General features: G+C 35.6%; 1 protein-coding gene and 1 long non-coding RNA gene across 6 annotated transcripts; one reads left to right on the top strand and one right to left on the bottom strand.

The window, feature by feature from the left end:
• Positions 1 to 27,870, top strand: cysltr1 (cysteinyl leukotriene receptor 1). 5 transcript variants are annotated; one of them, XM_058796978.1, is made up of 2 exons: positions 1 to 117; positions 24,245 to 27,870. In XM_058796978.1, the coding sequence occupies exon 2, from the start codon at positions 24,259 to 24,261 to the stop codon at positions 25,315 to 25,317; it is 1,059 nt and encodes a 352-aa protein (XP_058652961.1). In that variant the 5' UTR covers positions 1 to 117; positions 24,245 to 24,258; the 3' UTR covers positions 25,318 to 27,870. The 5 variants fall into 5 exon arrangements, with proteins under 5 accessions (XP_058652961.1, XP_058652965.1, XP_058652960.1 ...); XM_058796982.1 differs by lacking the exon at positions 1 to 117 and adding an exon at positions 320 to 428; XM_058796977.1 differs by lacking the exon at positions 1 to 117 and adding an exon at positions 16,850 to 16,951.
• Positions 3,050 to 6,789, bottom strand: LOC131552851 (uncharacterized). The gene is made up of 3 exons (XR_009274064.1): positions 6,708 to 6,789; positions 4,531 to 4,617; positions 3,050 to 3,569 (listed from the first exon to the last, which is right to left on the bottom strand). It is a non-coding gene; the product is annotated as an uncharacterized LOC131552851 (long non-coding RNA).

The raw sequence follows: 27,870 nt of genomic DNA, 5'->3' as shown, positions 1-27,870 counted from the left end.
GCGATCGCTGTCGCTGCGTTCCTCGCGCGCTCAACTCAAAGAAGCTCTATCTGAGAAAGAAGGAAACGGTTCATTTCTCTGAGACGGGACTGCTCGAGCCAAGACGGACAGATAACGGTTAGATAATAACACTTTATTCATACTGCTCGTTTAACACCAGTCAATGGCATGCGATGTGGTTTCAGAATGATTATTTGATATCGATGCGGGGAAGTTTGTATAAAGCCTGCGTTAATAATGACAGAGCTGACGAACTCATGGCGTCTGAGCTGAATTCAGTGAATTACTTTCCTTGCTTGCTTATATGCTCCAGTGAGCTCCATGCTGTCTGGTTCCCAAACGCTCTTCAGAATCTGTTATTTTGTTTTGCAAAAGAAAGAAACTGCATTTTGGGTGGAGTATCCCTTAAAACTTACCGCCAGGAGAAGGTAATAATACAATCTTAAAGAATAATCAAACAGTTATGTTAATTTAATAAATTGCTTTACAAATAAATATAAGCGAAAAGAAACACTAAAAGTCCATAGTCTTATATTAAACTACTTAAAATTGTTGTTCTGAAACGGGATCTGATTGAAGTTATTTCTGCTGAAACACTTTCTGTACAAAACTAACACAATAAGCCACTTCCCAGATATACAACTATCTGATGACCGTGCCTTTGTAGCTTTATGTTTTTAGTAAGTTATTGCACATTGTTGATCAATAATTGCGATTAGGTAATTTTGTTCATTTATAATATTTGCTATTAATGTCATATTAAAGATGAATGTATTTTAATTGCTTATACGTTCATTTGGATTACACAGTTTTAACATAAACAAACTAATAGACTTAATGTGGTGCATATTTATGAAGCAATGAAACAAATTGTGAAGGTAAATGTTTAAAAACACAATAATCAGGTTTATATATTCATCATCAATAACTCCAAATGATTGTATCTAAACCAATCACGTGCATTAACTATTACTTGTTCCACATTTAGCCATATTTAAACCACGTTCATACTTTTTTAGCTGCATAAAGTTATTTATGCATTTATTTATTTAGGTAGGCTTTATTTATTTTATTCGTTATTACAATTAACATATTTATGCTAATTCTATGGAATTTGAATGAATGAATTTTGAAATGCATGAATGCAAATATTACACTATGGCATGATTAATTTTTGTGTTTGAATGAGATGAATGCAGACTCTAAATAGCAATAACATGCAAAACATATATAAATAAATCAATCACTCCTGAACACTTTTCATCAGAGGGCTTTATAAAAGCGCTGTAGGAGAAAAAAAAAAAAAAGTCTTTGGAGAAGAATGTTATTTTTTATTTATTTATTTAATTTAATTAATTTATTTACTTTTTGTGGCCCAAAATGGGGCAGTGTGAGCATTAGCGCTGTAAACACTCTCATGTCATGTGTTTCATTCACACTTGAGGCTGAAGTGCGCCCTCAAGCTGTAAGTCCAGAAATTACTCCCTTCTAAAAATATAAAAAAAGGACTATATCAGGGATGGACACCTTTGATAGTGACGAGGGCCAGCGTTTTTTTTTTTTTTTTCTCCTTTATATCAAAGGGCCGATTACTAATCCACGTCCACACACCTTTTACACCATCTCACTCAATTTCCTTTTTATTGAAGGAAATTAAAGTATAATTACTTTTAAAGATTTTATTAACTATAAAACTTGTGCAGTTATGCTAGTTCAGAAGGGAAACTTTGTTGTCAGTTGACAGCAGTATTACAATGTGAACATCTCAATTGCATTGTCTGTAAATTTGCAACAAACAAATGTATAGAGGTCCTCTATATAAGTGGCCTACAGAACTGTCTCAAAACAACCTAAGAGGACGGTTTAAAAGGACTTATTCAAAAAATAGTCATTTAAACAATTATTATCAATCAAAGAGTATATTAAATATAATTATACTACGGGGCCGTTGAATGCTTGAATCTGATTGGCTGAGGAACGTTCTGAGGTGTGCAGTTATTTTCAGGGAAACGGACGGTGAACGTAGTTCCAGGCAGCTCTTGACCGCATTACATGACCGTATCACTTCGCCACATGATTTCTGTTATTTCAAAGGTCTTACAACAGCAAAATAACCAAAACCCACAACGACACTGGCCAAATAAATAAATATAGTAAACAATATGATAAAAACGACAGATCATGTCCATGTTTTTGCCACAAAATTACTCTATTATGTACGGAAAGCACATACTCTATCTCTCCCGCTCTCTCTCCCTCACAGACCGCACACACATAACAGTTACAGTTTGCACACACACTAACATACATCGCGCTAATGCTGTTAGCGCTACTCTGACGATTTTATCAGTAAACAACTTAAAAACTACATGATTTCTCACAAGCGAGGTAACAACAACGGAGCTGTTCGTGAAGGAAAGGAACTAAGCTTCACTATAACTAGAGACATTGCTGCCGAACACTATTGAGAGACACACAGAGGTAATCTCTCTCTCTCTCTCTCATAATTTAGCAGATTAATAATGCAGTTAATAACTATCAACGGCTCAAGCCTCCGTTACTAGGTTTAAAATGACGTTTTGGCATTAGCAACGAAGGCGTTGGATGAGATGCGGAAGAAATAATCCTACTCACAATAGCGATTCAAGTAGAAATACTGGACGAATGCCTTGAAATATATAATCTGATTGACGTCTTAATGTGTGGCAACCGTAGTATAAGCGGAATAATTGACTTTGGTCCGTTGAATTATTAGAAAAATAATGCACACCCGAGGTGTAACGGTATATAACTCCGCTTCGCGTCGTGACCACATCACCACCTTGGGTGTGCATTATTTTTCTAATAATCCAACGGCCCATCGTCAATTATTCCTTACATATATCTTAGTGTCTTAATTGATTCGATTTTTATAATGCATTAGCTTCTTCAAAGAACCACTGATAAATAGGTTTTTTATGGCCCCATTTCTTCCAGATCAATATCCTTACATTTATTACTATATTACTATAAATTTTCTTTAATAGGATTGTTCATAAAATAATTTTGAAAAAAAAAAGAAAATCCAGAAGTAACAAGACTTGACAAGATGATGATGATTAAAATGTTTATTGCATTTACAGTATACATCATACCTCAGTACTGTGTATATGTGTTTAATAGGGATGTGCACAAGTACTAGAGTACTCAGACTTAACAACAATGATTGATCATTTTTTAAAGTCACTGCAATGATCGTTTTCATAATCAGTTATCGCTGTCAAGTCTGAGTACTCGATGATCACTTGACTTTATATATTTCTCTTTTTCTGATTGGTTATGGCAGCATTTTGGGTGGTACCTGAGCTCTGACTAGTTAGTGTTAGGACAGCAAGCCATCCAGACAAAATCAAAACCACCAGTACTTGAAATGAAAAACTGACAAAAATGCCCTTCCCCAGTGTGTACAGTGAATACAGCAGGTTAATGTCAGTACCCCCATCATCCACTACTATGCCCTTTTTCATCCCGTGGAAACTGCCACTGGTGGGTCAAAGAGTTCCCGCTTTCACAGTCCTGAATGGGTGAGACTGGGTAACAAAACAAAAAAAAAAAAAAAAAACACTTTCATTAGTTTCTTAATCTTCATAGGTTTAGCACAGGTATAATGATGCGAAATGACAAACAAAAATAATGGAAAGGTATTTTTAAGTTGAACGGCAGTAAGAATAGAAACAAAATCAAAGCAAGTCAAAGAATTTTGGAAGTTCATCCATCCATTTATTCACTCTCCAAACCACTTATCCTCTCTAGGGTCATGGGGGCTGAAGCCTATCCCAGCATCTTGGGCCACAAATGCATCCAATTAATGGTATTTAAAATAAGAACTAGGTAACAATGTTATACAGTACCTGTCAAAATTTTTTGAAAAAAAATAAAAAATAAAAATCTATTCTGCTCACTAAGTCTGCATTTATTTAATCAAAAATACAGAGAAAATAGTAATATTATAAAATATAATTACAAATGAAAAGAACTGTTGTCTATTTTAATATACTGTAAATTGTCATTTATTCCTGTGATAAAAAGCTGAATTTTCAGCATCATTACTCCAGTCTTCAGTGTCACATGATCCTTCAGAAATCATTTTAATATGCTGATTTGGGGGTTATTTTAAAATAAATTTTACATTTCTTATTTTTAAAACATCAAAAACAGTTTTTGCTTTTTAACATTTTTTGTGGAAATGGGGATACCTTTTTCAGGATTCATTGATGAATAGAAAGAACAATGAACAGCATTTATTAAATTTATTAAACAATTTAGTAAATAGAAATTGTGTGACACTGAAGACTGGAGTAATGATGCTGAAAATTCAGCTTTGATCACAGCAATCACAGCAAAGATATTTTAAATTGTAATATTTTACAATATTTTTGTTTTTACTGTATTTTTAATCAGATAAATGCAGTGAGCAGAAGATTTACATTAAAAAAAATCATACTAATCTCTAACTTTTGAACAGTAGTGTATGTTTGAGTATTTACTTACTAGTCATATGGTTCATAGCGCCTTAGAGATGTTGTCAGACAGGAGGTCCGCTCCAACTCTGCTGCACGGCCATCAGCATAGAAGAATCTAGAAACATAATATGCCATTTATCACAGAGCCAGCAATATTTAGTATACATGCAGGTTTATTTAACCCTCAAAAACCGAGACAGCCGCCCGCAGCTAAAAATAACTATTGTTCATAAATGTTTAATAACTGTTGAACCGCTAATCCTATCTGAATGCTTTAAAAAGCATCGTAAAGCAGAGATTCTTTGGTTCGCATTCGTCTTAGTTGGATATTCAGAGGCTCCGTAGCGTACATGATTACATCATCACATTTTGACAACATTGATTGGTAAGAAGAAACCAATGCATTTCGTCCCTCTGAGCCAAACAGGAACAATTGTTGACGCTTAGTCCCACCCCCGTGCCCAGATTGGTTCAAACTGTCACATATTCAACCAGTAAACATAGGTTTTGGTCTTTTGAACCATTGTTTAGCGTGTTTCTTTGGGAATTTGAGCAAACACAAAGTGAAAGTAATGTGTGCCGTGCATGCATGAAAACAAACACAAAATAACATTTGCATGAGAGCACTCTCTGAAAAAGCCCAGGAAAACACAGGACAGAGCACTTTGGCATAAAACAAACCAAAAGCATGGATGAAAAAGCTGTACATATCGGATGAAGCACTGGACTTTAGGTATTCGCGCTGCGAGGCGATGTCCTGGTAAAATCATTTCTGACGAAGAGTGCAGCAAGCGAATCAATCTGTTTTATTATGTAAATAATATTTATATAATTCATAAAGATAATTTGCACTATTTTTTTCTATTGCACTCTATATATTTCTCACCCATTTTGTGTGTAGTTTGTGAATCATTTGCACTGCTTGTATTTTTGTTGCACAAGACAATTTGTTTTTTACAACTTGCTGCACTGTTTGTGTTTGTTGTTCATACTCAGATTGAAAATATATTTTTTCTGGAAAAAAAGTTAATTTTTACTGTATTTTGTTATTATATAACACAGTTTCCATTTTCTTTACTCCCTAAATGTTTTGTTTTTTTGATACATCTTTATTGTTAGTAAAGTAAATAGACCTGTTTTTCACTGAAAAGTGCCTATAACAATATTGTAATAAATAGCTATAACTTGCTTGGGGAATTTTATATGTAGACAAAATTTAATTTGGAAGTGTAAAACACACAGATACAACTTTTTAAACAACGTTTCTGTTTGAGTACATAGTAAAAAAAACAAAAAAAACAATAATTGCTTGCGTTTTTCTTAAAATTCTGGAAATTTGTTAATTCTTAGAGAAAAGAAAGGGAAAATTGGGACTTTAAATTAGCTAGACTGAAACTTCAAGTTCTCCTTTTTATAATGATACATGGCACTTAATGCTGACTGCTATAATAGGTCTGAAAAAACAAAGAAAAGTACATGCGTGTCAGATGCCCCAAAAATGTTCTAGGTCTTTAAGGGTTAAAGGAAGCAAGCTAGAGCAAAAGTGAAATACAGAAAATAAAATAAAATAGTATATATATATATATATATATACACTGTATATAAACACACAGACACAAACCAGTTTCTTAAAATAACAGAATTAACGTTAATGTTTTTAGGTTTGTGTCACTCAGGTTTGGATGTCAAAACCTAAACCTAAAATAACTGTAATATAACAGATGAATGGTGATATAAGAAAATATGTTGTGAGAGAATTTTGGAGCTGACCTCGTGTTGTAGAGAGATATTATCACTCCTGAAACCACATAACAATTGTCATCGATATTTGTTTACCATGAAAGATAAAAACACGTTTGAACTAACGTTAGATTCAGTTAATTCGTGCTCCTTGTAAGTGACGTCACCGAACAGTACAGCGCATATTTTAGGCTAAATAAAACATTGACAAACTGACAGCAAACCCTTTACAAAGCTATTAAAACCTCTCATCTACACAAAGATGTGATTAAAAGCTCAAACTCTCATAAACAAGAGCTCAAGCTATAGAGTTAGCTTACCTTGCCTGAAAACAGTTGAGATGCGAACTGACCTTTTCAAAGTATTTTTGTGAAGTAAATATTCAACAGAAATGTGTCAGTTACATGTAAGAAAGTGTCTTGAACAGCTGTATGTGATATTTGTGATTTTAGGGACTAAACTCACCTGAAAGCAGTGAAAACCGCAGCGAGAGATGGAGATTTACAGTTTGTCAGTTGGTGTTGTCGCCCCGTTTCCATGGCGACTCCCTCCGCTGCAGCGTTTGAATGAGATTAGTATTCAGTGTGCATGCCCATTAAAACGTCAAAGTCACGCAGCATTTGCATAAATAAACCTCTAGAATTAGAACACTACAACTTAAAATCACATTAAATCTTTATTAAATCGCGAATTTAACCAATTCATAGGTGCAAAATGGATAGTGAGACAGAGTGGCACTTTTATATTTTAAGATTTTGTGTCACTTAGCCTTTTTTATTTCATTTTAAAACATGATTGCAGTATTTTTTTATACTAAACTTAAATAACTAGCCTAATAATTTTTAATTAATTGAGTCATGCAAAACAGCATTAAAATAGATAATAGATATAAAATGATCTACCGGTCTTTTTTAATTAATAAACACCACAACACTATTTATATAGGCCTAACTCAAAATTAATACTTTTTATTATACTATAATTTAATGCAAGAGAAAACGAGTCTGGAATGAGTTCTGGACCAGACAGGACAATTTAGCTCACGTGATCTCACTTTCATGATGAGTGTGAAGAACATTAAATAGTCTAAAGAACCTTTCTGTGCTACAAAGAACCCTTTGTGCAATGGAAATGTTCTTTGGTTATTAAAGGTTCTTCATGGAACCATACACCCTGCCAAAGAACCATTTAAGAACCTTTTTCTAGTGTCTTTGACAGAAAAGGGCAGATTCACATGTCACTCCCTAAACTTTGCTGCTTGTGCAGGGTATATCCTACTTGTAAATAAGAACAAAACTTTTATTCAAATTCTGAAAAGATCGTGCAGTATTTAGTCTAGAATGTGCACAAATAGCCTTTACTTTATAATCACTAAAAAGGTGTCACTAGTTCATCGCAATCTGACAAAGTTCCTTTAATCAATTAACCTCTTATTTACATCATGCTACAGTGAGAGGATTCACAAGCATGCAGGAAACAAAATCTGGTGTTTAGAGATGAGTGAACGCAATGACCAATCACAGGTGTTCAAGAAATCAACAGATGTGTCTGTGATTGGCTACATTGCTCAGCGCTACGAAGACACATTGTAAATAGATTATTTTGGTGATTTCCAGAGTGCAAACACAAATACGCACTGGAGCCTTTACCAAATCTGTTTTGCCAATATCTTATTATTACAGTTTTAACTTACAGTGCTTTTGACTGCGTGAGAAAATGGATGTGTAGCGTTAGAGCGTGAGAATAGTGTCAACTTACACTGAATGTGTGAGAGTTGGCAGCCCTGTATAGTGATTCATTAATCGATTAGTGTCTGCAACTGTGTATGATTGGTCTGTGTTTTCCACAGTTTGATGTCTGTACCTGTTGCGTTATGGTTAGTTTTGGTGTTTGTCTATGTTGAGTTTTATTTGGAGTTTCTTTAATGAGAAAGACTACTGCAAATAAATCCCCTTCATTTCATGTCTGTGGCAAACCAGTTGTGACGGAAGACCAGACCATAAGATGGATCTAGCAGCAGTTTGGATCCTTCTTCACACCCAGGGAGATCAATCCTAGTGATGGACACTTTCGAAGCACTGCCTTGTGAAGCTTCAAAACCTCTGTGAATCACTTGTTTTGAACCAGTGGTTCGGAGCACGCAAATATCAAACTGCCAAAGTCACGTGATCTCAGTAAACGAGGCTTCGTTACGCCACAACTGTTTCGAACCATGCATGTTCAATGAGATCCAAAGCGGCAAACCATTGAACCATGTTAATGGTTTTTACTTGATCTCGGATCAGCTTTATAAATTTGTAGAGATTTTAATGAGACATTTGTGTAATTATAAGGATGAGCAGTGCTTAATAGTCTCTTATTGGCCTGTTTAGACAAGCTCTTTATAAAACTAACAAAACGAGCCCTGCAAATTGATAAAAGAACACATATTATACAGACATTTCAATTCAATTCAAGTTTATTTGTATAGCGCTTTTTACGATACAATCGTTGCAAAGCAGCTTTACAGGAAATTAAGTTTCTACTATACACATACATATATATATATATATATATACACACACACATATGCACACATATATATGCACACACATATGAAGAAGAAACCCAATATATTTAAGTTATGACAGACTTAACTTGGTAATTGTGTATGTTGTCTGAGGGTTGAAACATTTCATATTTAATGGTATTCGCTGATATTAATCGCATTTAATGTTATATTAATACAAAACATTTGCAGTGGGTTTGTAAGGGCTGTTTTATGTATGTTTGGCCTGAGTTTTTGTTGCATTTACACTATTTTAACCAGCAGGCGTCACCAGCGTGTGGCGTCTAGAAGCTTCATAACAGTCCAAAGCAATTAATTTAGTCCATTTGCAGCTTCACCCATCACTAATCATTCCCTTGATTTGCATACACAGAGGTTTGTAGAACTGGTCCATCTTGTTCATTGTGATGATGATAGACTCTGCATATTTTTCTGGGCAGGTTTGAGTCATGAAGCCAGAGTGCAACTGCCCACAAGGGAATTTCATAGAATTTGTGGCCTGGGTTTTATCAGAGTGTGTATCACCGACCTAAATCATCGTGTGAGTGAAGAGATTCTTCAGCAGAGCCCAGCCAGTCACCGCACATTAATTGTTATACAAGTACAATTCAGATATCAGCAGCTCTACAGAAGGCAGTATGAGTTGTTATTTAGCTGTCATTATTTCAGTGTCATTGTTGTAAAATTCATCTATATAGAATAACTCAATTAAGTGTCTTCTAAACTCCAACTGAGCAAACCAAAGGTGATAGCGGTAAGGAACCTAAACTCCACCAGGTCAAAACTTTGGGAGAAACCAGGCTTAGGCTTAGCTCTTCTCTGGCCTAAATGAACAATATTGATATTGAATGATATTGACTTCAGGCTGCATCCCAAGTTAGATCTGTTGAGTGATATTATTAAAAAAAAATTAAAATAAAAAATAAAATAAGTCTTCTGCTTGAAGACTGGGGAATGTCATGCCGGCATTAAATAGGGAAAGGGGGGAAAGGGAGTTATAGTCTGTCCAGCAGAAATATTTGGGGGAAAAGCGTGTGTGCTCATCACGCTCATGAACTGAGGCTGAGGCACTATTCTCAAAAGGAAGGCTGCCTGCATCCCAGTGAAGATGCATCATTCATAATCCAGTCCTTCAGAGGTTTCAAAGCTAGAGATCCTGCTCAGCATTGAATGCTAGAATGAGATGGTCTATTAAATGCACATGGCTACGTCATAAATGTTTCCATCCTCACAGTAAGCACAAATTTACTATCAAAATTCTATTGAATATTGAATTGTAGGTGATTGAAGGATGAAAAGAATACACCTGCTGTGTCCATCAAAACATGTCGAATGAAGGACGTGAAACCGACGAGGAGGGTCTGACTGCAGATTTGCACTTGCTCTCTCAGTCCCCTGCGCTTCTTCTACAAGAGACGTCACTTGCTCTCGACACAAATAAATTGAAGAGATATTGCAAAATATTTTAGTATTGTAGCAAAGATTTTTGTTGCTGCATATATGTCTTTATTGTGGGATTATAATAAATGCAGCATTGCTAAAAGCTAGCGAATGAGAAATCAAAGCAGCAATGCAAATATTTTCCACCAGAGGGAAAAACATGATAAATCCTTTAGATCTAAAAATATTTCAATCTTGACAAATGGTTCTATATATTGACTTTTAGTAAGGATTATATGATAGATAGATAGATAGATAGATAGATAGATAGATAGATAGTTTCCTAAAGTTTAATAAAATCAGTTTGCAAAGAAATATCCACAATGCTTATCAGAACTTTTTATATATCCTAATGATACTGAAAATATATTTAAGTTGCCAGGCATGATTGAATGTACTGCTGTCTAATTAAAACAAATAAACACATTTATAAAGTACATAGAATAATACTTCCATAAAGTCTTGTATAATATTTAAAAAGACATATTGTATCACTGCATAGTCTATACTGCAAAGCAATTAAAATAATATCTCTAAATCAAGATTGATCCCTTTTTGCAATTGTATGTTTAATATACAGTAGGAAAGTACATGTGTTAACAACTCATTCAAAAAGAGCAAATGCATGTCCTGTGTCTGAGTAAAAACAAAGATGAAATGATACTTTAAATATGAAACTAAAACCACCACTAGGTGGCATCAGTCTTAGTGAGTGAGTTGTTCGGTCATCCATTCAACCGTTTCCTTCAAATGGCTGATTCATTCTGGAAGAAAGCAAGACACTGATATCTTCTTTATGAATGGGTCACTGAATTAATGGCTTTCTTGATTAAAAACCACTGATTCATTCATTAATAAATCAATGTGCGTTGTTCGGAGATGCACAAGTTACAGTTCTGCTGAAAAGGGCCCAGGCTGTATTTCCTTCACGTGTCACAGGAGCTGCTCACTCAGTTCTACTCGGCCGTCACTGAGTCTGTCCTGTGCACTTCAATTACAAATGAGGACAATAGAAGCAAAACCAACAAGTCTCAGTTAGCCAAACGCAGCAAGGTTTTTTTTTCTTTTCTTTCCTTTTTTTTTTTTTTTTAAAGAAAACGAGTATATAGAATTTAGAAAAAAACAACCTAGTGATTTTTTCTTTTCTTTTTTTAAGAAACAAGTAGAATAGAAAAAAGAAAGCTAGTGTTAATTTTTCAAGAAAAGCTAGCAGTTAGAGAATGTGTCTGTGATTTTTTTACATTTTTTTTTACAAAATATAGTCATATATTTTATTTCTGCTGCCAAACTTTTGCTGCAGCAGAAGTGTTTATTCCTGGCTTGTAAATGCATTTAAATTTATTACATTTTTAATAACGACATCTCTTAAATCTTCAGCAGAAAAGCTAATTGCCGGCTCTCGTGAGAAGTGAATCCAAATGTGACTGGTCTCTTATGTTGCTGGCGGTCTCTAGAGTAAGACTGAAGCACACGGGAGATCGTGCCTTTGCTGTAGCTGCCCCTAAACTCTGGAACTCATTACCATTGTCTGTGAGGATGGCCTCAACTTGGCTGCTGTTAAAACTAGTCTTAAAACACATTTTTATTCATTGGCATTTAATTCAGTTTGAGAGCTGTGGATTTTCTTTTTGTCTTTGCGGTTTTGTTTTTCTAATCAGTAATGTACGATACTGTGTACAGTACCTAATTGTTGTTTGTTTTATGACCCTTTATGTACAGCACTTTGGTCAACTATTGTTGTTTTTAAATGTGCTCTAGAAATAAACTAAACTTGAGACTTGAAACCATCAACAGCTTCTTCAGTTCGCAGTAAGGTACATGCTTTAACTGAGAACACTCTCTAGTGGTCACACTCAAAATACAGACTTAAACATATTATTATAACACAACATCATCAACATGACATTCATTTTAACAACAACAATCAAAAAAAAAAAAAAAAAAAAAAAATCAACCCTTAACTAAGCAGATATATGCTTTTCACTTTTCTTTTAATGTAGGCTTAGACTAAGGACTTCAGGTCGACTGCTTCAGTCCCAGTTCTTGCACTGTGGCTGGAGAATTTACTTCTATTCTACATATAATCCTTCAGGTACCTCTGTGTCTTTTTAACTCTGTTGGGCTTTTCTAATTTCAGGTCTCCCTTCTACAGGTGCATCTCCATTTGTTCCCTTCACATCACTGTCTTTTGATAGTGAAGAGCCCAAGGGTTCTGTTCAGTACCGACGCTTAATACTTTCTTCAGTAAAATTTTCTTCAAAATCACAAAATTAGTAAGCTTTTTATAAAAAATAAGAGTTCACAATGTAGCCTAATAAACCTAATTTTCTTTTAATGTAATAGCTTATTTTACATAAAACTATGATTATGTTTTGTGCTCAAATTTATTATATTGAAAGATAATTATGATATTGTCAAGTCAATTCAAGTCACTTATTTATATAGCGCTTTTAACAATACAGATTGTGTCAAAGCACTTAACAGTATCAAATTGGAGGATAGAGTGTCAGTAATGTATAATGATAAGATTAAACACTCAATTTTCAGTTAAAGGCATTTCATTATTGAATTCAGAGATGTCATTGTCTAGCTCAGTTTAGTTTAAATAGTATCTGTGCAATCAAATCGACGATAATCGCTAGAAATTAAGTGTCCCCAACTGAGCAAGCCAGAGGCGACAGCGGCGATATTGTAAATATATAATAATAATTGCTTTAAATTATGTGCTGGTATTACCTTATGAACTGTGATTACATTATTAGTTGCCACAGTGTGTTCATAATGTAATAAATTTCTCCTGCAATAACCTATTACATTATGTGAAAAATTATTATATTATGAGCTCAAGATTGTATTATGTTTTGAGAAAATGATTACATTATGAACATTTTATTACAATAATAATGTAATATTTATTACATTATGCACAGTTTTTACATTATGTGCAGTTATTACATTATGAGTTGCTACAGATGTGGACTTATTCAATGAGTATGCCTGGATCCAGTGTTCAAATTGTGTCGAAGTGCTGAGTGTGTTGTGCTGCAGGACTTCCGTAGACAGCCGACTCAACGTTTTTGATATTCTTCATATTCTGTGCGAACAGTTCACAGCAGTGACAGAAATGAATCTTTCCAACAAGTTTAAAGAGATTTTTACTTTATGGCCATTTTTACCTTTATAAAGCCATTTTGTTCTAGATGTGTGCATTATCTTTTGCGTCAGATTCTTATATTTAATCAATAAAATCAGTTAGAATAATAAGACATTTGGGGCTGTTACCAAACAAATAAAATCATTATCAAGTAAATTTATCTTTGCAGTGCAGAGGAAACACAGAAGTTTAGACGGTTAAGGCCGCTTCACACTGAGCTCGATGCAGAAAAGCGAGGCGAATCGCCGATGAACGGTGCTTTCACACCGAGCACGAACCGATTGATCACCTTCTGCTAATTCACACCTGCACGCCAGGTGGCGCTGGCCAGCAATGCATTTTTCCTCGGATTCGTATCTCGTACATGGATTTAACATCGTCCACTGCTCTATACACAGCATTAAATTAATATAGCTACATAAATTTTGGTTCTACACCAGAAACACAAACTATCTATAAATGCTTACAAGAATACATCTTAAAATATAAATAGAAGTACAATTAGCATCAAGCCACATTTGAAAAATTATGTAATTATTAATGTCTTTCCTCCTCTATGCGCACTAGTCACTTTTCACACACACTGCTGTGTGTACACAAATCCCACAAAAAGAACTCAGTAATATATGTATGTTTACATGCTCATGCACTACAATCCTCCTGCACTGTTCCCCAGCCAGCTGCTTGAACTCAATGTTTCTCCTTGCACATGTACAGTATTTATCTGAAGCATTCGTATAGTTTGTATTTTTTAGTTTGTATAGGTACTTTTTATAGATAGTATATTTATAGTCAAAATCTATCAGTAGGATAGTTGTGTATAGGTTTATATTGTCTTACTCCATTGTTGTATGCCTGTATTTATGTAGCACCGTGGTCCTGTGAGGCACGACATTTCGTTCCACTGTATGCCCCGCATGTAGCGGAATGACAATAAAGCTCAACTTGACTTGACTTGACTTGAAAACCCACTTTAAACCATCATCGGGTGCTTGTAATAACTCTTGATTGTGATGTATAGTTGATTTTGATTTTATAATTTAGAATAACTCTTTGTATTTTAAATAACGCTGCTTATTGCTTATAAAAAAATAACATGAGCTGCAATCAAAACACATGCAGAAAATATCACCATAATCATATGTCTATTTGCTTTGATATTTCATACATAAAAAAAATAAATAAATAACAAATAAAAAAAAGGTTTCACTCGATTCATGTCCTTTTATCTACATCATATTTTTGTTCTACAAATGGGGACAATCTTTGAAGGATGAACAAAAGATTTTTTGTTCATTACATTAAAAATAACATTTAAATTGGATACTATTCAGACTTTTGAGCTTTGCTGGAAAAAAGTTGTGTGAAGTAAACTGTAAATTCTTTAAGAAGTGTGTTATGATCAAAGCTATATGTGATTCATCTTTGGACATGCCAATTTGAAATGCCTTTAACTGAAAATTGAGTGTTTAATCTTATCATTATACATTACTGACACTCTATCCTCCAATTTGATACTGTTAAGTGCTTTGACACAATCTGTATTGTAAAAGCGCTATATAAATAAAGGTGAATTGACTTGACTTGACACACCACGCACTTTTGGTGAAATGACACCACTGCAAAACAGTCTGTGCTGCGTCTTTTTCTGAAGGTAAACTGCACACTTTTGAGTGTCTAGCAGAGGAGTAGGACAGCTTTGGGTCATACTATCACATCACATCTTTAACAGACCGCTCTGTTGCATAGTTAGGTGCATCCTATCACTGGAACTGGCATGTCAATCATCTTGTCACAGTTAACATTCTTCATATTTAATTTAATTTGTCTTCCTACTGTATTGGACAGAAAAGAAGTAGCACGTTAATTTGCCAGCTGTGGGTCTTTCATGCGGAGAACTTTGCTCATATCTGAACTTTGCTAATATCTGGGGACTTTTGGCATACTCTTTCAGTATACTATGCTTTGGGACATACTCATACTGATCTCACACACTGGATGCATATTGGGATGCAGAGGTGGTCTCTATTTTCTTCCCAGCGGAGATCTGGACAATACTTTTTGGAATAGTTATAAATTTATCTGGACATCAGTAGTAAAAGAAAAGTCATCGGAGTGTCACACTAGGTGCTGATAAATGAGTGCATGATGTCAAAGAAAGAATCCACAACAGTCTTTTAACTCTTTCCCCGCCAGTGTTTTTTTTACAAGTTGCCAGCCTCCGCCAGCATTTTTGATGATTTTCACCTAAATTTGACGGCCCTCTGAATATTTTCTGCTATGAATATAAGAACATATTATATATCAAAATAAAGAACCAAGCCTCTGCTTTTAAACAAAAAAAATATATATTTTATTCTATCTTCATGGGTTTTCACCATTTGAATGCAAATAGGTTTCATCAAAAATACAACATTTTGGACAAAAAACTGAGAAAAATGCATTTTTATCAATGTAGTGCATTTTCAAGCAAAATGCATTCAGATGTCATATTCTTTCACCTGTAAATAATTGAAATTACATTCAATAAACAGAACAAACATATGACACACACACACAAACATATACATACATGTGATTATACACACACACACACACACACACACACACACAGCCACATATACCTATATATATATAGATAGATAGATAGATAGATAGATAGATAAATAGATAGATAGATTTATATATAGATCGCGCCCACACACACACCCCTATTCAGATCGATGGGTTATCGGTTAGAACTACGTATGTTTCTGTGTCTGTAAAGGCATCTCTCTCACTAATTACTTCGTCCCGGTCAGATTCAAAATGGTCAAAACATGATCTACATTCTCTCTGAACTTTCCATTTATGCCGATCGTCTTCTATTCGCACCCTAAAGACGCAGAAGTCTCGTAACTCATTCAGAACATGCGCTAGGGCTTTCCTTACCGTAATACACCTAGAACATGGATTGCCGTAAAAACTCATCAATGGTGGGGAAGCGTTGTCTCTTAATTGACGAGATATCTCGTCAATGGCGGGGAACAAGTTAATTGGAAATCCACAAGGAACACAGGAGAATCACCAGAACAAAACATAGACACAAACAATAGACACTGACTGAACAAAACAGGGAGTATAAATACAAAAGCAAGCACGAGACTAATGACTTAATAGAACACAGGTGAACTGAATAACTAATTAAACACAGAGGGAAACTAGGTCCAATGACAAAGATATAAATAGAGCAAAAGACATACAGTACCCAGATAGCAAATTCCTGAGGCCCAGATTAGGCCCACACCTGACACTTTCATCTGGCCCACATACCGCGTGGAATCATGGCACTTGGGTGTAATGCCACGCCAGCAGAGGGAGCCCTCACCTGTGTTCTGACTGTTATCACTCCCTCTGCTTCCTCTATGGTTACTTCCTGTTTGGCAGCCATATAAGAATGGCCATGCCAAACAGGATTGTGGCTAGGTGTTTTGTGAGAAAGCGTGCTTGAGTGAAACGGGGCGATGACTAGATCACGAGGAAATAGAAATGAGAATGGAGCAGAGACTCAAAGGAAGGAGGATACAGGTGAAGAGGATGATGGAATGGAGGTAGGAGGGAAACAGGGAGATGGAAGGGCAGGAAAGAAGATGAAGAAAAAGAGGAAGAAAATAAATGAGTTGAGGTCGGAAAGTAGTTCGATAGATAGTGAGGAAGATAGGGACACGATGGAAATGGTCAAGGAAGAGGTAAGGATCATTCTGAAGTTTAAGGGAGAGAAAGGTGTTTTAGGAACTAATCCAATGATGTTGACACAAGAGTTAAGGAAACAGGTAGGAGAGATTGCATTTGCTAAAGTACTACAGGACGGTAATTTGTTGATTGCATGCAGGAATGAGGAACAAAAAAACAAAGCTGTAAAACTTACAATGGTGGGTAAACAGACGGTGCTAAGTTGCAGGATTTTAGGACAGAACTCATGGGTGTATGGGGTGATAAATGGAGTTTCACTAGGATTAAAAATGGATGAAATAAAAAAGAACTTAGAGGGAGGGAAAGTAATTGATGCAATTAGGATGCAAATGAAAAGAGAAGGGGAAAGAGTTGATAGTTTGTCGGTACGTTTAAAAATGGAGGGGAAGGAGATACCAGATCGAGTTAAGTTGGGTTTTATTAGCTACCCGGTTAGGAAGTATATAGCACCTCCTCTGAGGTGTTACAAATGCCAGAGGTATGGTCATATAGCTTCAGTGTGTAAAGCTAAAACGAGATGTGCGCGATGTGGAGGGGAGCATGAATTTGGGAAGTGTGAGGAAGGAGTAGGAGAGAAATGTTGCAATTGTGGAGGTAAACGTAATGCAGCATATGGAGGGTGTGAAGTGAGGAGGAAAGCAGCGGAAATACAACAGGAAAAAGTCAAACAAAACACATCATATGCTGAAGCTGTGAAAGAAGTAAATAATAGGAACAAGGATAATAAGATAGAAGGGAAGGAAATCGGTAGAAGAGGAAATGATGAGGGAAGTGTACTTGAAAAAACTATGTTAGTAAATAAGAGAAACTTTGTTCTTTTCATGGTAGAGGTAATTAACTGTACTGCTCAAACAGAAAGAAGATCAGAAAAGATACAGATAATTGTTAAGGCAGCCTCAAAATTTTTAGAAATTAAAGGATTGACATGGGAAGAAATAAGGGATGGACTGAGCTCAGAATCTCAGTCTAGTCAGGAATCATGTGTTGGTTAATAGGTTAATGGTATCTGTCTTACAATGGAATGCAAGAAGTCTATATGCCAATGGTTTAGAATTTAAAAGTTACATCAATCAAATGAAAGTAAAACCAGAAGCAATATGCATTCAAGAGTCATGGTTGAAACCGAACTTAGATTTTGTGTTAAAAGGATATATTGGTGTTAGAAGAGATAGGGAAGAGGGAGAGGAGGAGGATGTATAACATTTGTGAAAGAGGGTATTCCTTATAGAGTTTTGGAGAAAGGGGTTGAGTTAGAGTATATAGTATTAGAAATATGGATAGAAAAAAATAATTATGTAATAATAAACTTTTATAATCCATGCAAAAGACTGATGCTGAACCATTTGGAAGAAATAAAAGGATTAAATGGAGGAAAAGTAATATGGTGTGGGGACTTCAACGCACATCGTTCTTTATGGGGAGGACAATTAACGGATGCGAATGGTCAGGTCATAGAGGAAATATTAGAAAAGAAAAACTTGGTATGTGTGAATGATGGGAGATATACACGAGTTGAAGTATGCTCCGGAAAAGAATCAGCAATTGATCTGACTATTGTGTCAAATGCATTAGGAGGTATAGTAAATTGGGAGGTACTACAATATTGTACAGTTGGTAGTGATCATTTCCCTATAATTACTTCAATAGGAGATAACTGGAGAAAGATAGATAATCAAGGAAAAACTGGAAAATGGAAGTATGAGAAAGTGGACTGGGAAAATTTTAGTCAGATGTGTGAGGAAAGATTGAATATGATCCAAATGAATGAAGGAGAAGATATTGAGAGTATTTATAATGAGTTGATATTAAAGATGCAGAGTGTTGCATTGCAATTTATACCTAAAAGTAAGGGAAAGAGGAAGGGGAAAATTGTCCCTTGGTGGAATGAAAGGTGCAGGAATGCAGTTAGAAAAAAAAGGAAAGCATTTAAGGTTTTGAGGAAAACGCATAACTGGGAAAATATGATCATATATAAGAAAACACAAGCAGAAACAAGGAAGATAATAAGGGACGTGAAGAAAGAGTATTGGAGATTATACTGTGAAGAGATAGGGAAATGTACTCAAGTTGAGGAAGTATGGAATATGATTAAAAAGATGAGTGGCATTCGTAGAGTATGATTATCCAGTTTTAAATATAGAGGAAGAAATTGCAATAAGTGACGAAGATAAAGCAGAAATGTTCAGGAAGGAATTTACAAAAATAAATAGTTCAGATAAATTATCTAAAGAATGTAAGGAAATGAGGAGAAATTGTTAAGAGAATATCCAAATATAAAGGAAAAAGAGAAACATCACAAGGTCTGTTAGACGTCCCGTTTACACTTACAGAATTAAAAAGCGCGTTAAAAAATACAAAATCAACTACTCCTGGTCAGGATGAAATTAGTTATATTATGATTAAAAAGTTAAGTGATGAATCAATTAAGATAGTTTTAAAAGTTTTTAATAGAATATGGGAGGAAGGGAAGTTACCCCAGAGCTGGAAAGAAGCGGTGATAATACCTATTAAGAAACCAGGTAAAGATTCAAGTATTCCCTTAAATTATAGACCAATAGCATTAACTTCACATTTTTGTAAATTGATGGAAAAAATGATAACAAGTAGATTAATGTATCATATGGAAAAAATTAAGTTCTTTTCGCCTTATCAAAGTGGATTTAGATACGGTAGAGGTACAATGGATTCAGTTATTAATTTGGAGACAGATATTAGGAAAGCTTTTATAAATAGGGAAACGGTAGTAGCAGTCTTCTTTGACATTGAGAAGGCTTACGATATGTTATGGAAGGAGGGTTTGTTGATTAAATTGGATCAGATTGGAATAGGTGGAAGATTATATAATTGGATAAAAGAATTTTTAATAGCAAGGAATATAAAAGTGAAAATTGGAGAAAGTATATCAAGGAATGGACATATTGAAAATGGAACTCCACAAGGAAGCGTCATTAGTCCATTGTTATTTATTATCATGATTAATGATGTATTTGCTACAATAGATGGGAATATAAATAAATCACTGTTTGCAGATGATGGAGCTCTGTGGATAAGAGGTAGGAATGTGGATTTTATTGTAAATAAAATGCAATCTGCTTTGGATAATGTTGAAAAATGGTCTTATAAGTGGGGTTTTAAATTTTCGGTGGAGAAAACTAAATATATATTTTTTACTAATAAAAAGTCAAGGATAGAGTTAAAAATGAAACTATATAATATAGAACTAGAACAGGTTAAAGTAATACGATTTTTAGGTATGTGGTTTGATAGTAAAGTTACATGGAGTTGTCACTTAAGTAAGATGGAGGAGAAGTGTAAGAAGATTTTAAATGTAATGAGATGTATTTCAGGACGAGAATGGGGTGCAGATAGAATGGCATTAAAAACTATTTATACAACAATGTTAAGAGCAATTCTAGATTATGGATGTTTGACATATGGATCGGCAAGTAAGTCACAGTTAGGGAAATTGCAAAGAATCCAAAGCCAAGCTTTGAGAATATGTTGTGGAGCATTTTCTTCTTCTCCAGTTTCAGCATTACAGGTGGAGATGGGTGAGATTCCAGTTTATTTAAGAAGGAAACAGTTGATTTTAACATATTGGGCAAATTTAAAAGGACAGATGGATAATCATCCTACAAAATGTTTACTTGAGGAGAGGTGGGAACATGGTAAAAGGAAAGTTAATAGTTTTGCATGGATCATTAAAGACTTGGAACAGGAAATGAAATTAAATGAGTTCAGAATTATTCCAGTAGTAATAATACCAAAAGTACCCGTATGGATTTTACCACAACCTAGTATAGATTTATGCTTATTGAAAGCCAGGCAAGGAAAGGGTCAGTACATCCGTCTTTCGGATGAGACGTTAAACCGAGGTCCTGACTCTCTGTGGTCATTAAAAATCCCATGACACTCATCGTAAAGAGTAGGGGTGTAACCCCGGTGTCCTGGCCAAATTCCCTCCTCTGGCCCTTATCAATCATGGCCTCCTAATAATCCCCATCCACTTGATTGGCTCTATCTCTCTCTCCTCTCCACCTGTAGCTGGTGTGTGGTGAGCGCACTGGCGCCGTTGTCCTGTGGCTGCCGTCGCATCATCCAAGTGGATGCTGCACACTGGTGGTGGTGGTTGAGGAGAGACCCCCCACACATGATTGTAAAGCGCTTTGGGTGTATAGCAATACACAATAAAGTGCTATATAAATGCATCATTCATTCATTCATTCATTCATGTCTGTAGCAGAGGTGATAGTAGAATACATTAGTTCCAAGTATGAACACTTCACACAGGTTTTTACAGATGCCTCTAAAGATCCACAGAGTGGTCAGGTGGGGGTAGCTTATGTGATGCCAAGATTGAAAGTGGAAGGGGGAGTAAGAATAACAAATCATGTTTCAGTGTTTACAGGAGAATTAATGGCAATCATGATAGCAATAAATAAAGTAAACGAAATGGGAATAAGTAACTCAATAATATGTTCAGATTCAAGCTCGGCTTTGATTTGTTTGGAAGAGCAAAAATCAGAAACCAGACAAGATATAGTCTTGGAGATATTACAGATTCTAAATGCTATGGAACAAACAAACAAGAAAGTACAGTTCATATGGGTTCCGGCACATACCGGGGTGTCAGGAAATGAAGAAGGAGATAAATTGGCAAAACAAGTTATGGCAAAAGAAAGTATTGATATTCATATAAGATACCGTAAATCAGAATTTAAATCAATTATAAAAAGGGAAATAAAGAAAAACTGGCAATCTGATTGGGATAATGAGCAAAAGGGAATACATTTGCATACAGTTCAACCATTGGTTGGAAAAGGAAGGAATTCAAGTGGTAGAAGGAAAGATGATTGTATTATCTCTAGGTTAAGGTTGGGCCATACAGGGCTAAATTCAACACTGCAAATTATAGGGAAACATCCTTCAGGGTTGTGTGAGTGTGGAAGTAGAGAGACAGTGGAGCATGTACTTATACATTGTGATAAATATTCTGAAGAGAGAAGTAGATTAATTGAAGACTTTTTGAAGGAAGGGTATAAGCAGTTTACATTAAAGGATATTTTGAATCTAATAGGAGGGAGCAGTATATTAATACAGTTTCTGAGAAGAACCAGGTTAATACAGAGAATATAGATAGATTTATTATTAATATTAATATAGTATTATAAGTAATATCAGTATTCCTTTTCTCCGGGTTGAGACGGGATTGTGCTGTAGATGGAGGAGCTGAACACGCAGCAACATCGAAGGCACAGGTCTTGATTGGCCTGGAGATCTGAGTCTCTGATCCAATTTCCACAGTAGATGGCGGTAATGCTCTATTAAGATAGCGACCCGCCAATAAGCTCAAAGAAGAAGAAGAAGAAGGATTGTGGCTAGAAGGGATACAGCTCTAACCAGAACCGAACAATGAAATTAATTGTCTACCTATTAGATTGTGTTTTATTAACATCTACACCTACCCCAACCCTAAACCTTACAATAATGAAAAATTGCCGTATCATTGCCTTAAGTGGCCCACATCCGCATGCTATCTGGGTACACATGACACAGAGATTAGGATCTTTCCAAGAGACAAAACAGTGGTGTTTATGAATTTTTCTAGAAAAATTTGAGCCCAATTGGATATAAATATGAAAAGGTAAGATCAAATGTTTTATAAGGCCATTATTATTTTTACATTTAAATACCTACAGTATGTAATGGCAGAAACTAATGTGACATTAAATATACTGCATGGGGGTTCAGGGTTTTCCTCTTGTAGTCTGCACCATTTTTATATTTTGCTTAAAATAAGTATCTACTAAAATCAAACAAACAATATCCATAAGAATCAAAAGGCTTTCATCATGAGCAGAAAACCAAGTTGAGTAATGATATCAATGTTGTAGTGGATTTTCCTTGGCATCAACAAATAAGATATAAATGCTCAAGATATAAATGTTAGGGGATATAGCTTAGGCCCTGTCCACACGAATGTGAGTATTTTCAAAACTGCAGCTTTTTCTATGCGGTTTGGCCGTTCATCCTCACGCAAACGCAGCACCGGGTCACTGAAACCGAACACTTTTTGAAAACTCCTGCCAGGGTGAAGATTTTCAAAAACTCCGATTGCAGTGTTATTTGGCTTATGACATCGGCATACGCACTGTTATCTTCGCCTACTGGAAACTTTGTCAGGCTTCTGATTGGCCAACATGGCTTTACAGTTGAGATTATATTGCCATCTGTTGGTTTGACATGCTCTTGACAGTGCTTCATAGCATGCTTTTGCGTTTTCATGTGGATGGAGATTTTTTTTAAAACGGAAGTGTACTTGTGGACATGGCCTTAGAAAGATCCATTACCAGAAATGAGCCTGAGTGTTGTGGTGTGTAAAGCTCTGCTGTTGTGACGCGCTGCACAGTTTAATCTGTAGAAACATTAAAATGGTGCTATCATTGTCATTAGATCTGCAGTTTGAGGACCCCACCTGTACGGTCTATCTTACATTCACAGAGGGTAATGATTGATCAAAATCAGTTTGAGGAGCATGGTCTCACTAAAGGGCTGAAACGGCTCTTGGTGATGAAACATTATATGATATGAGATACTATATTTTGAGATGCTGTAGCACGTGGTTAAATTATCTATATTTATCTTTATAGATATCTTTATATCTATATTTATCAAAACACTTGTGCTGTAGCTTTGACACATTAATTACACTGCACTCATACTGTAAAGTCAGAGGAGATGTTATTATATTTTAAATGAATTATTCCTCAAACTGAAGAGCCTTGCGACACTGACACCGCTCCATATATGTTAAGTGTTAAACAATATGAATAAATGTGAGTCGACTTGCTGTGTAATCATGTAAGAGACACTGTGTAGGTCAGGCTTAGATAACATGTTTTATAAAAGATATGAGGTTAATTTAGTGGAGAGATAAGATCTACTGTAAAGGTTCTAAACACCTTTTTATAAAACTTTTTTTTTTTTTTTTTTTATCTGGTTAATTTGTATAGCAGTATTTTTTTCTTTGGAAATACAGTACAGGTTTGTAATAGAAAAAGAGTGATAATATGTTATAGGAATTGAATATTTATATTTCTTTCTTTCTTTCTTTCTTTCATATTTCAGACACCAATGCAAGAATGGATCCATCTAACATAACATCTTCAACGGTTAATGATTCACAAGTGTGCGCCTCAATCGATGACTTCCGTAACCAAGTCTATTCAACGGTATATTCCATCATCACCGTCTTAGGGCTGATGGGTAATGGCTTCGCATTGTACGTGCTCCTTCGTACCTACCGTCAGAAATCAGCCTTCCACATCTACATGCTGAACTTGGCCGTGTCAGACCTGCTGTGTGTCAGCACTCTACCACTGCGGGTGCTTTACTACGTCAACAAAGGACAGTGGAACCTGGGGGACTTTCTCTGCCGTTTAAGTTCCTACGCGCTGTACGTGAATCTCTACTGCAGTGTCTTCTTCATGATGGCCATGAGTTTTACCCGCTTCCTAGCAATTGTGTTCCCGGTGCAGAACCTGAGGCTAGCCACTGAGAAGAAGGCATGGATAGTTTGTGTGTGCATTTGGGTCTTCATTTGCACCACCAGTTCACCCTTCCTCCTCTCTGGTCAGCATACTGATCCAAAGTCTAACAAAACCAAGTGTTTTGAACCACCAGAAACGTCCAAAAGTCTGGATAAACTGATCATGCTGAATTACTTTTCCCTGGTGGTGGGTTTTATTATTCCCTTCCTGGTCATCTTGCTGTGCTACGCTGGAATCTTGCGCACTCTGCTTAGAAACACTAACGGTGCGAATAAGCAGCGTTACACACGTAACAAGGCCATTCGGATGATTATTGTGGTGATGCTGGCTTTCTTGGTTAGTTTTATGCCCTATCATATACAACGCACACTGCATCTCCACTTTAAAAACCGCAAAGAAGCTAACTGTGAGGAGATTATTTATATGCAGAAGTCTGTGGTCATCACCCTCTGCCTGGCTGCTGCTAACTCATGCTTTGACCCAATGCTCTACTTCTTCTCTGGAGAGAATTTTCGACACCGACTATCCACCTTCCGAAGGGCTTCTGGAAACATCAGTGGAACTCACAAAGGACGCCATGCTGTCCAAAGCTCCCCGCCTGTGGAGGAGAGTGAATTGCAAAGTTGTAACGGTTCAAACAAACTTGGGTAGAGGCAATGGAAGTGCTGATTTTCTGTCAGTGCAGAGGCAGATTTCCTGAGACTACATAAAGATTATTATTCAAAGTAGTTTTAAGAATAAAGAGAAGAGGTTCTTATGTAGCCTACTACCTTTGAGTATTAATACTGTAAAATGGAACTATAGATCTTGTGCATGATTACAAACAATAATATATACATTTCATATATATATATATATATATATACACATACATACATACACATTTCAAAATTTACAGGAATACAAAAAAGTACTAAAAATTACTTGGGATATAAACTTTTTCAAAACGCATTTCATAGTACTGATAACTGAACTCCTTACTGGTAAATTGTTATTGGATGAAGTATTTCTTTTTTGTTAATTAATGATTTAAGAGGACACACACAAAAACAAACAAAACATCATATAAATAGACTGCATTCTACATACTATGTGTATTCATTGTGAAATATTCTTATAGCAGCATTTGGGGATGTATCAATGTAAATGCGTAATGTAACTTACTGTAAATACTGAATCTTGAAAACCTCTTCTTAGAACACAGGACTGAAATCCTCTTCAAACCACTCTCTAAATAGCACAGTGACTGCCTTTACATATTTGAATGCATCAGATCATTCCAAAACAACGTTAAGAGGGGTTATAATCAAATACAAGTTCATTGCATAATTCTATATTAAATGTGTAACTCGTACATTTGACTATCATGTTTTAATCACTCACTGTTGTTACGTTCCATGGTTGTTTATTTATATAAAATTATTGTTGGATGCAGTGTGCTTTTCTCTCTCTTTCTGTGTCTTATACTGCCTTCACGTACTATTGGAATTATCGTAAATATGAGTTTCCCATAATCGGAAATTAGACGTGAACGCCTCTCAAGTCGTATTTACTACTGGGAAATTCTGAAATAATTTTGATTCCAGAGTTTTCAAGTTGGGCGGGCCATAACCTTTAAACATGGTGGAGAGGACAACAATTGCTGCTGTCAATGCTGTTCTCACAACAACTTTGTCATGTTGCTTAAGTAGTGTATTTATAGGCTACACATGAACGATCATTTGAAGCATTTTGTATGTTTTCCAAACAGTGAAATTAGCATGTATTTGACAGAAATTCTAGAATTATCAGCAATCTGCTTATGTAGCGTGTGAATGTTTATATGATTGTCAACCTATGGGATGCTACATTTTATTCTTTCCGACAGCAAAGCTCTTGAATGCGACAAGCTCGTAATCACGACTTCATAAGTGGGAAATAGGAACTTTCCGATAGCACGTGAAGGCAGCATTACCTGCTGCTCAAGCAGGCGCGGAGGAGAGGGAGGTGATCGCTTGCACCTGCTGCTCGTTACTGTGCAGCGGCCGCAAGCTCAAAAGTTGTTCAAAATGTCTGCCACAAGCTTGTCTTCCAGAGTGATGTTCCTCTTGCCTCAAGAGATTGATCTTGTGTATAACTTATGACTCTTTTAAGGTTGTCTAGGGGAAAAAGGAGTATCATTGAGATGGTGGCAAATCTGTAAAATGATGGAGGCGGCAAGACACAAAGCAAGGACACAAGCTGCCAACAAAAGTGATTTATTATACAAAGTGCAAAAAAATCCATATAATTACAAAGTATGAAAATATAAATCAATAAAGAAACAACCAATATGTACAAATTTACAATTCAGAAAAAAAAGAAAATGAACAAAAAAACAAATCAACCCAAGAGTGAAAGGTGTAGTGACGGCAAAAAAGAAAAAAGAAAGAAAGAAACCCCAAAAAAAAACACTTCTAGCTTATTTTAAACCTCTAACCTAACCAAAGAAAAAAAAAAAAAAAAAGAAACCAAATCTTCAACTCCAAGCGCCCGTATACTTCCCTACTCTCAACTAATAAAAATTAAACATACAAGGGGTGGCGTTCACCTCTTACCTAGGGTGTCTAAACATTGAGTTACCTAAGTGTTGCACAATGGAAGTCACACGACATCTTCCCTGTCCACCTTCCTCTTGAGTAAAGAGTAAACGTCATGGAGCGTAAGCTCATCCGAGTAACAAAGTAATGAAATGGCAAATCAAAAAGTGGTAAGGATCAAAAATGTCAGAACAAAACAAAAAGGATTTTGACATAAACGAATAACATATAAGGCAGGTCAAAACGAGTAAAATGACAGAAAAAACAGGGAGCAAAAGAGGTCTCCATTCTTTTATCTGCCAGCGGAAACTTTACTGGCAGCAGATCGGCGCCTGTTGAACTCCAGTGGTTAGCGTTGTTGATGGAGCTACTTGTCCTTGTTTGTTGGAGGGAGGTGGGTGCTATTTTATTTCTGTGAATCCTTTTCTCCTGTTTTTGCTTAGTTAGGGAGTTAGTGTACATTTTTGTTGTTAAATTTAATTTAATTTTGTGAGTTTAGACAGTTTTACTCCCTGACCAGTCGGAGGGTCCTTCTGTTTGTTGTTTTGGCCTTTCCCCCTCCCGAAGTCTATTTTTGATTCCCATTTTACTTTTTTTTTTTAATTTGTCATTTGTGCTTTTGTTAATAAATTACTTGAATTTGGAA

The sequence above is a fragment of the Onychostoma macrolepis genome, chromosome 14 (assembly GCF_012432095.1).
Source record: "Onychostoma macrolepis isolate SWU-2019 chromosome 14, ASM1243209v1, whole genome shotgun sequence".
In the NCBI taxonomy this organism is placed as follows: Eukaryota; Metazoa; Chordata; class Actinopteri; order Cypriniformes; family Cyprinidae; genus Onychostoma; species Onychostoma macrolepis.
The sequence above is the reverse complement of the archived record's forward strand: the minus strand, read 5'-3'. Positions and strand labels throughout refer to the sequence as shown.

Excerpts from the sequence above, each read along its gene's own strand:
- cysltr1 (XM_058796977.1), top strand. The coding sequence starts at position 16,888 with ATGACTAGATCACGAGGAAATAGAAATGAGAATGGAGCAGAGACTCAA. Across the intron at positions 16,952-24,244 it reads TCAAAGGAAGGAGGATACAG|ACACCAATGCAAGAATGGAT; the intron begins GTGAAGAGGATG and ends TTCATATTTCAG.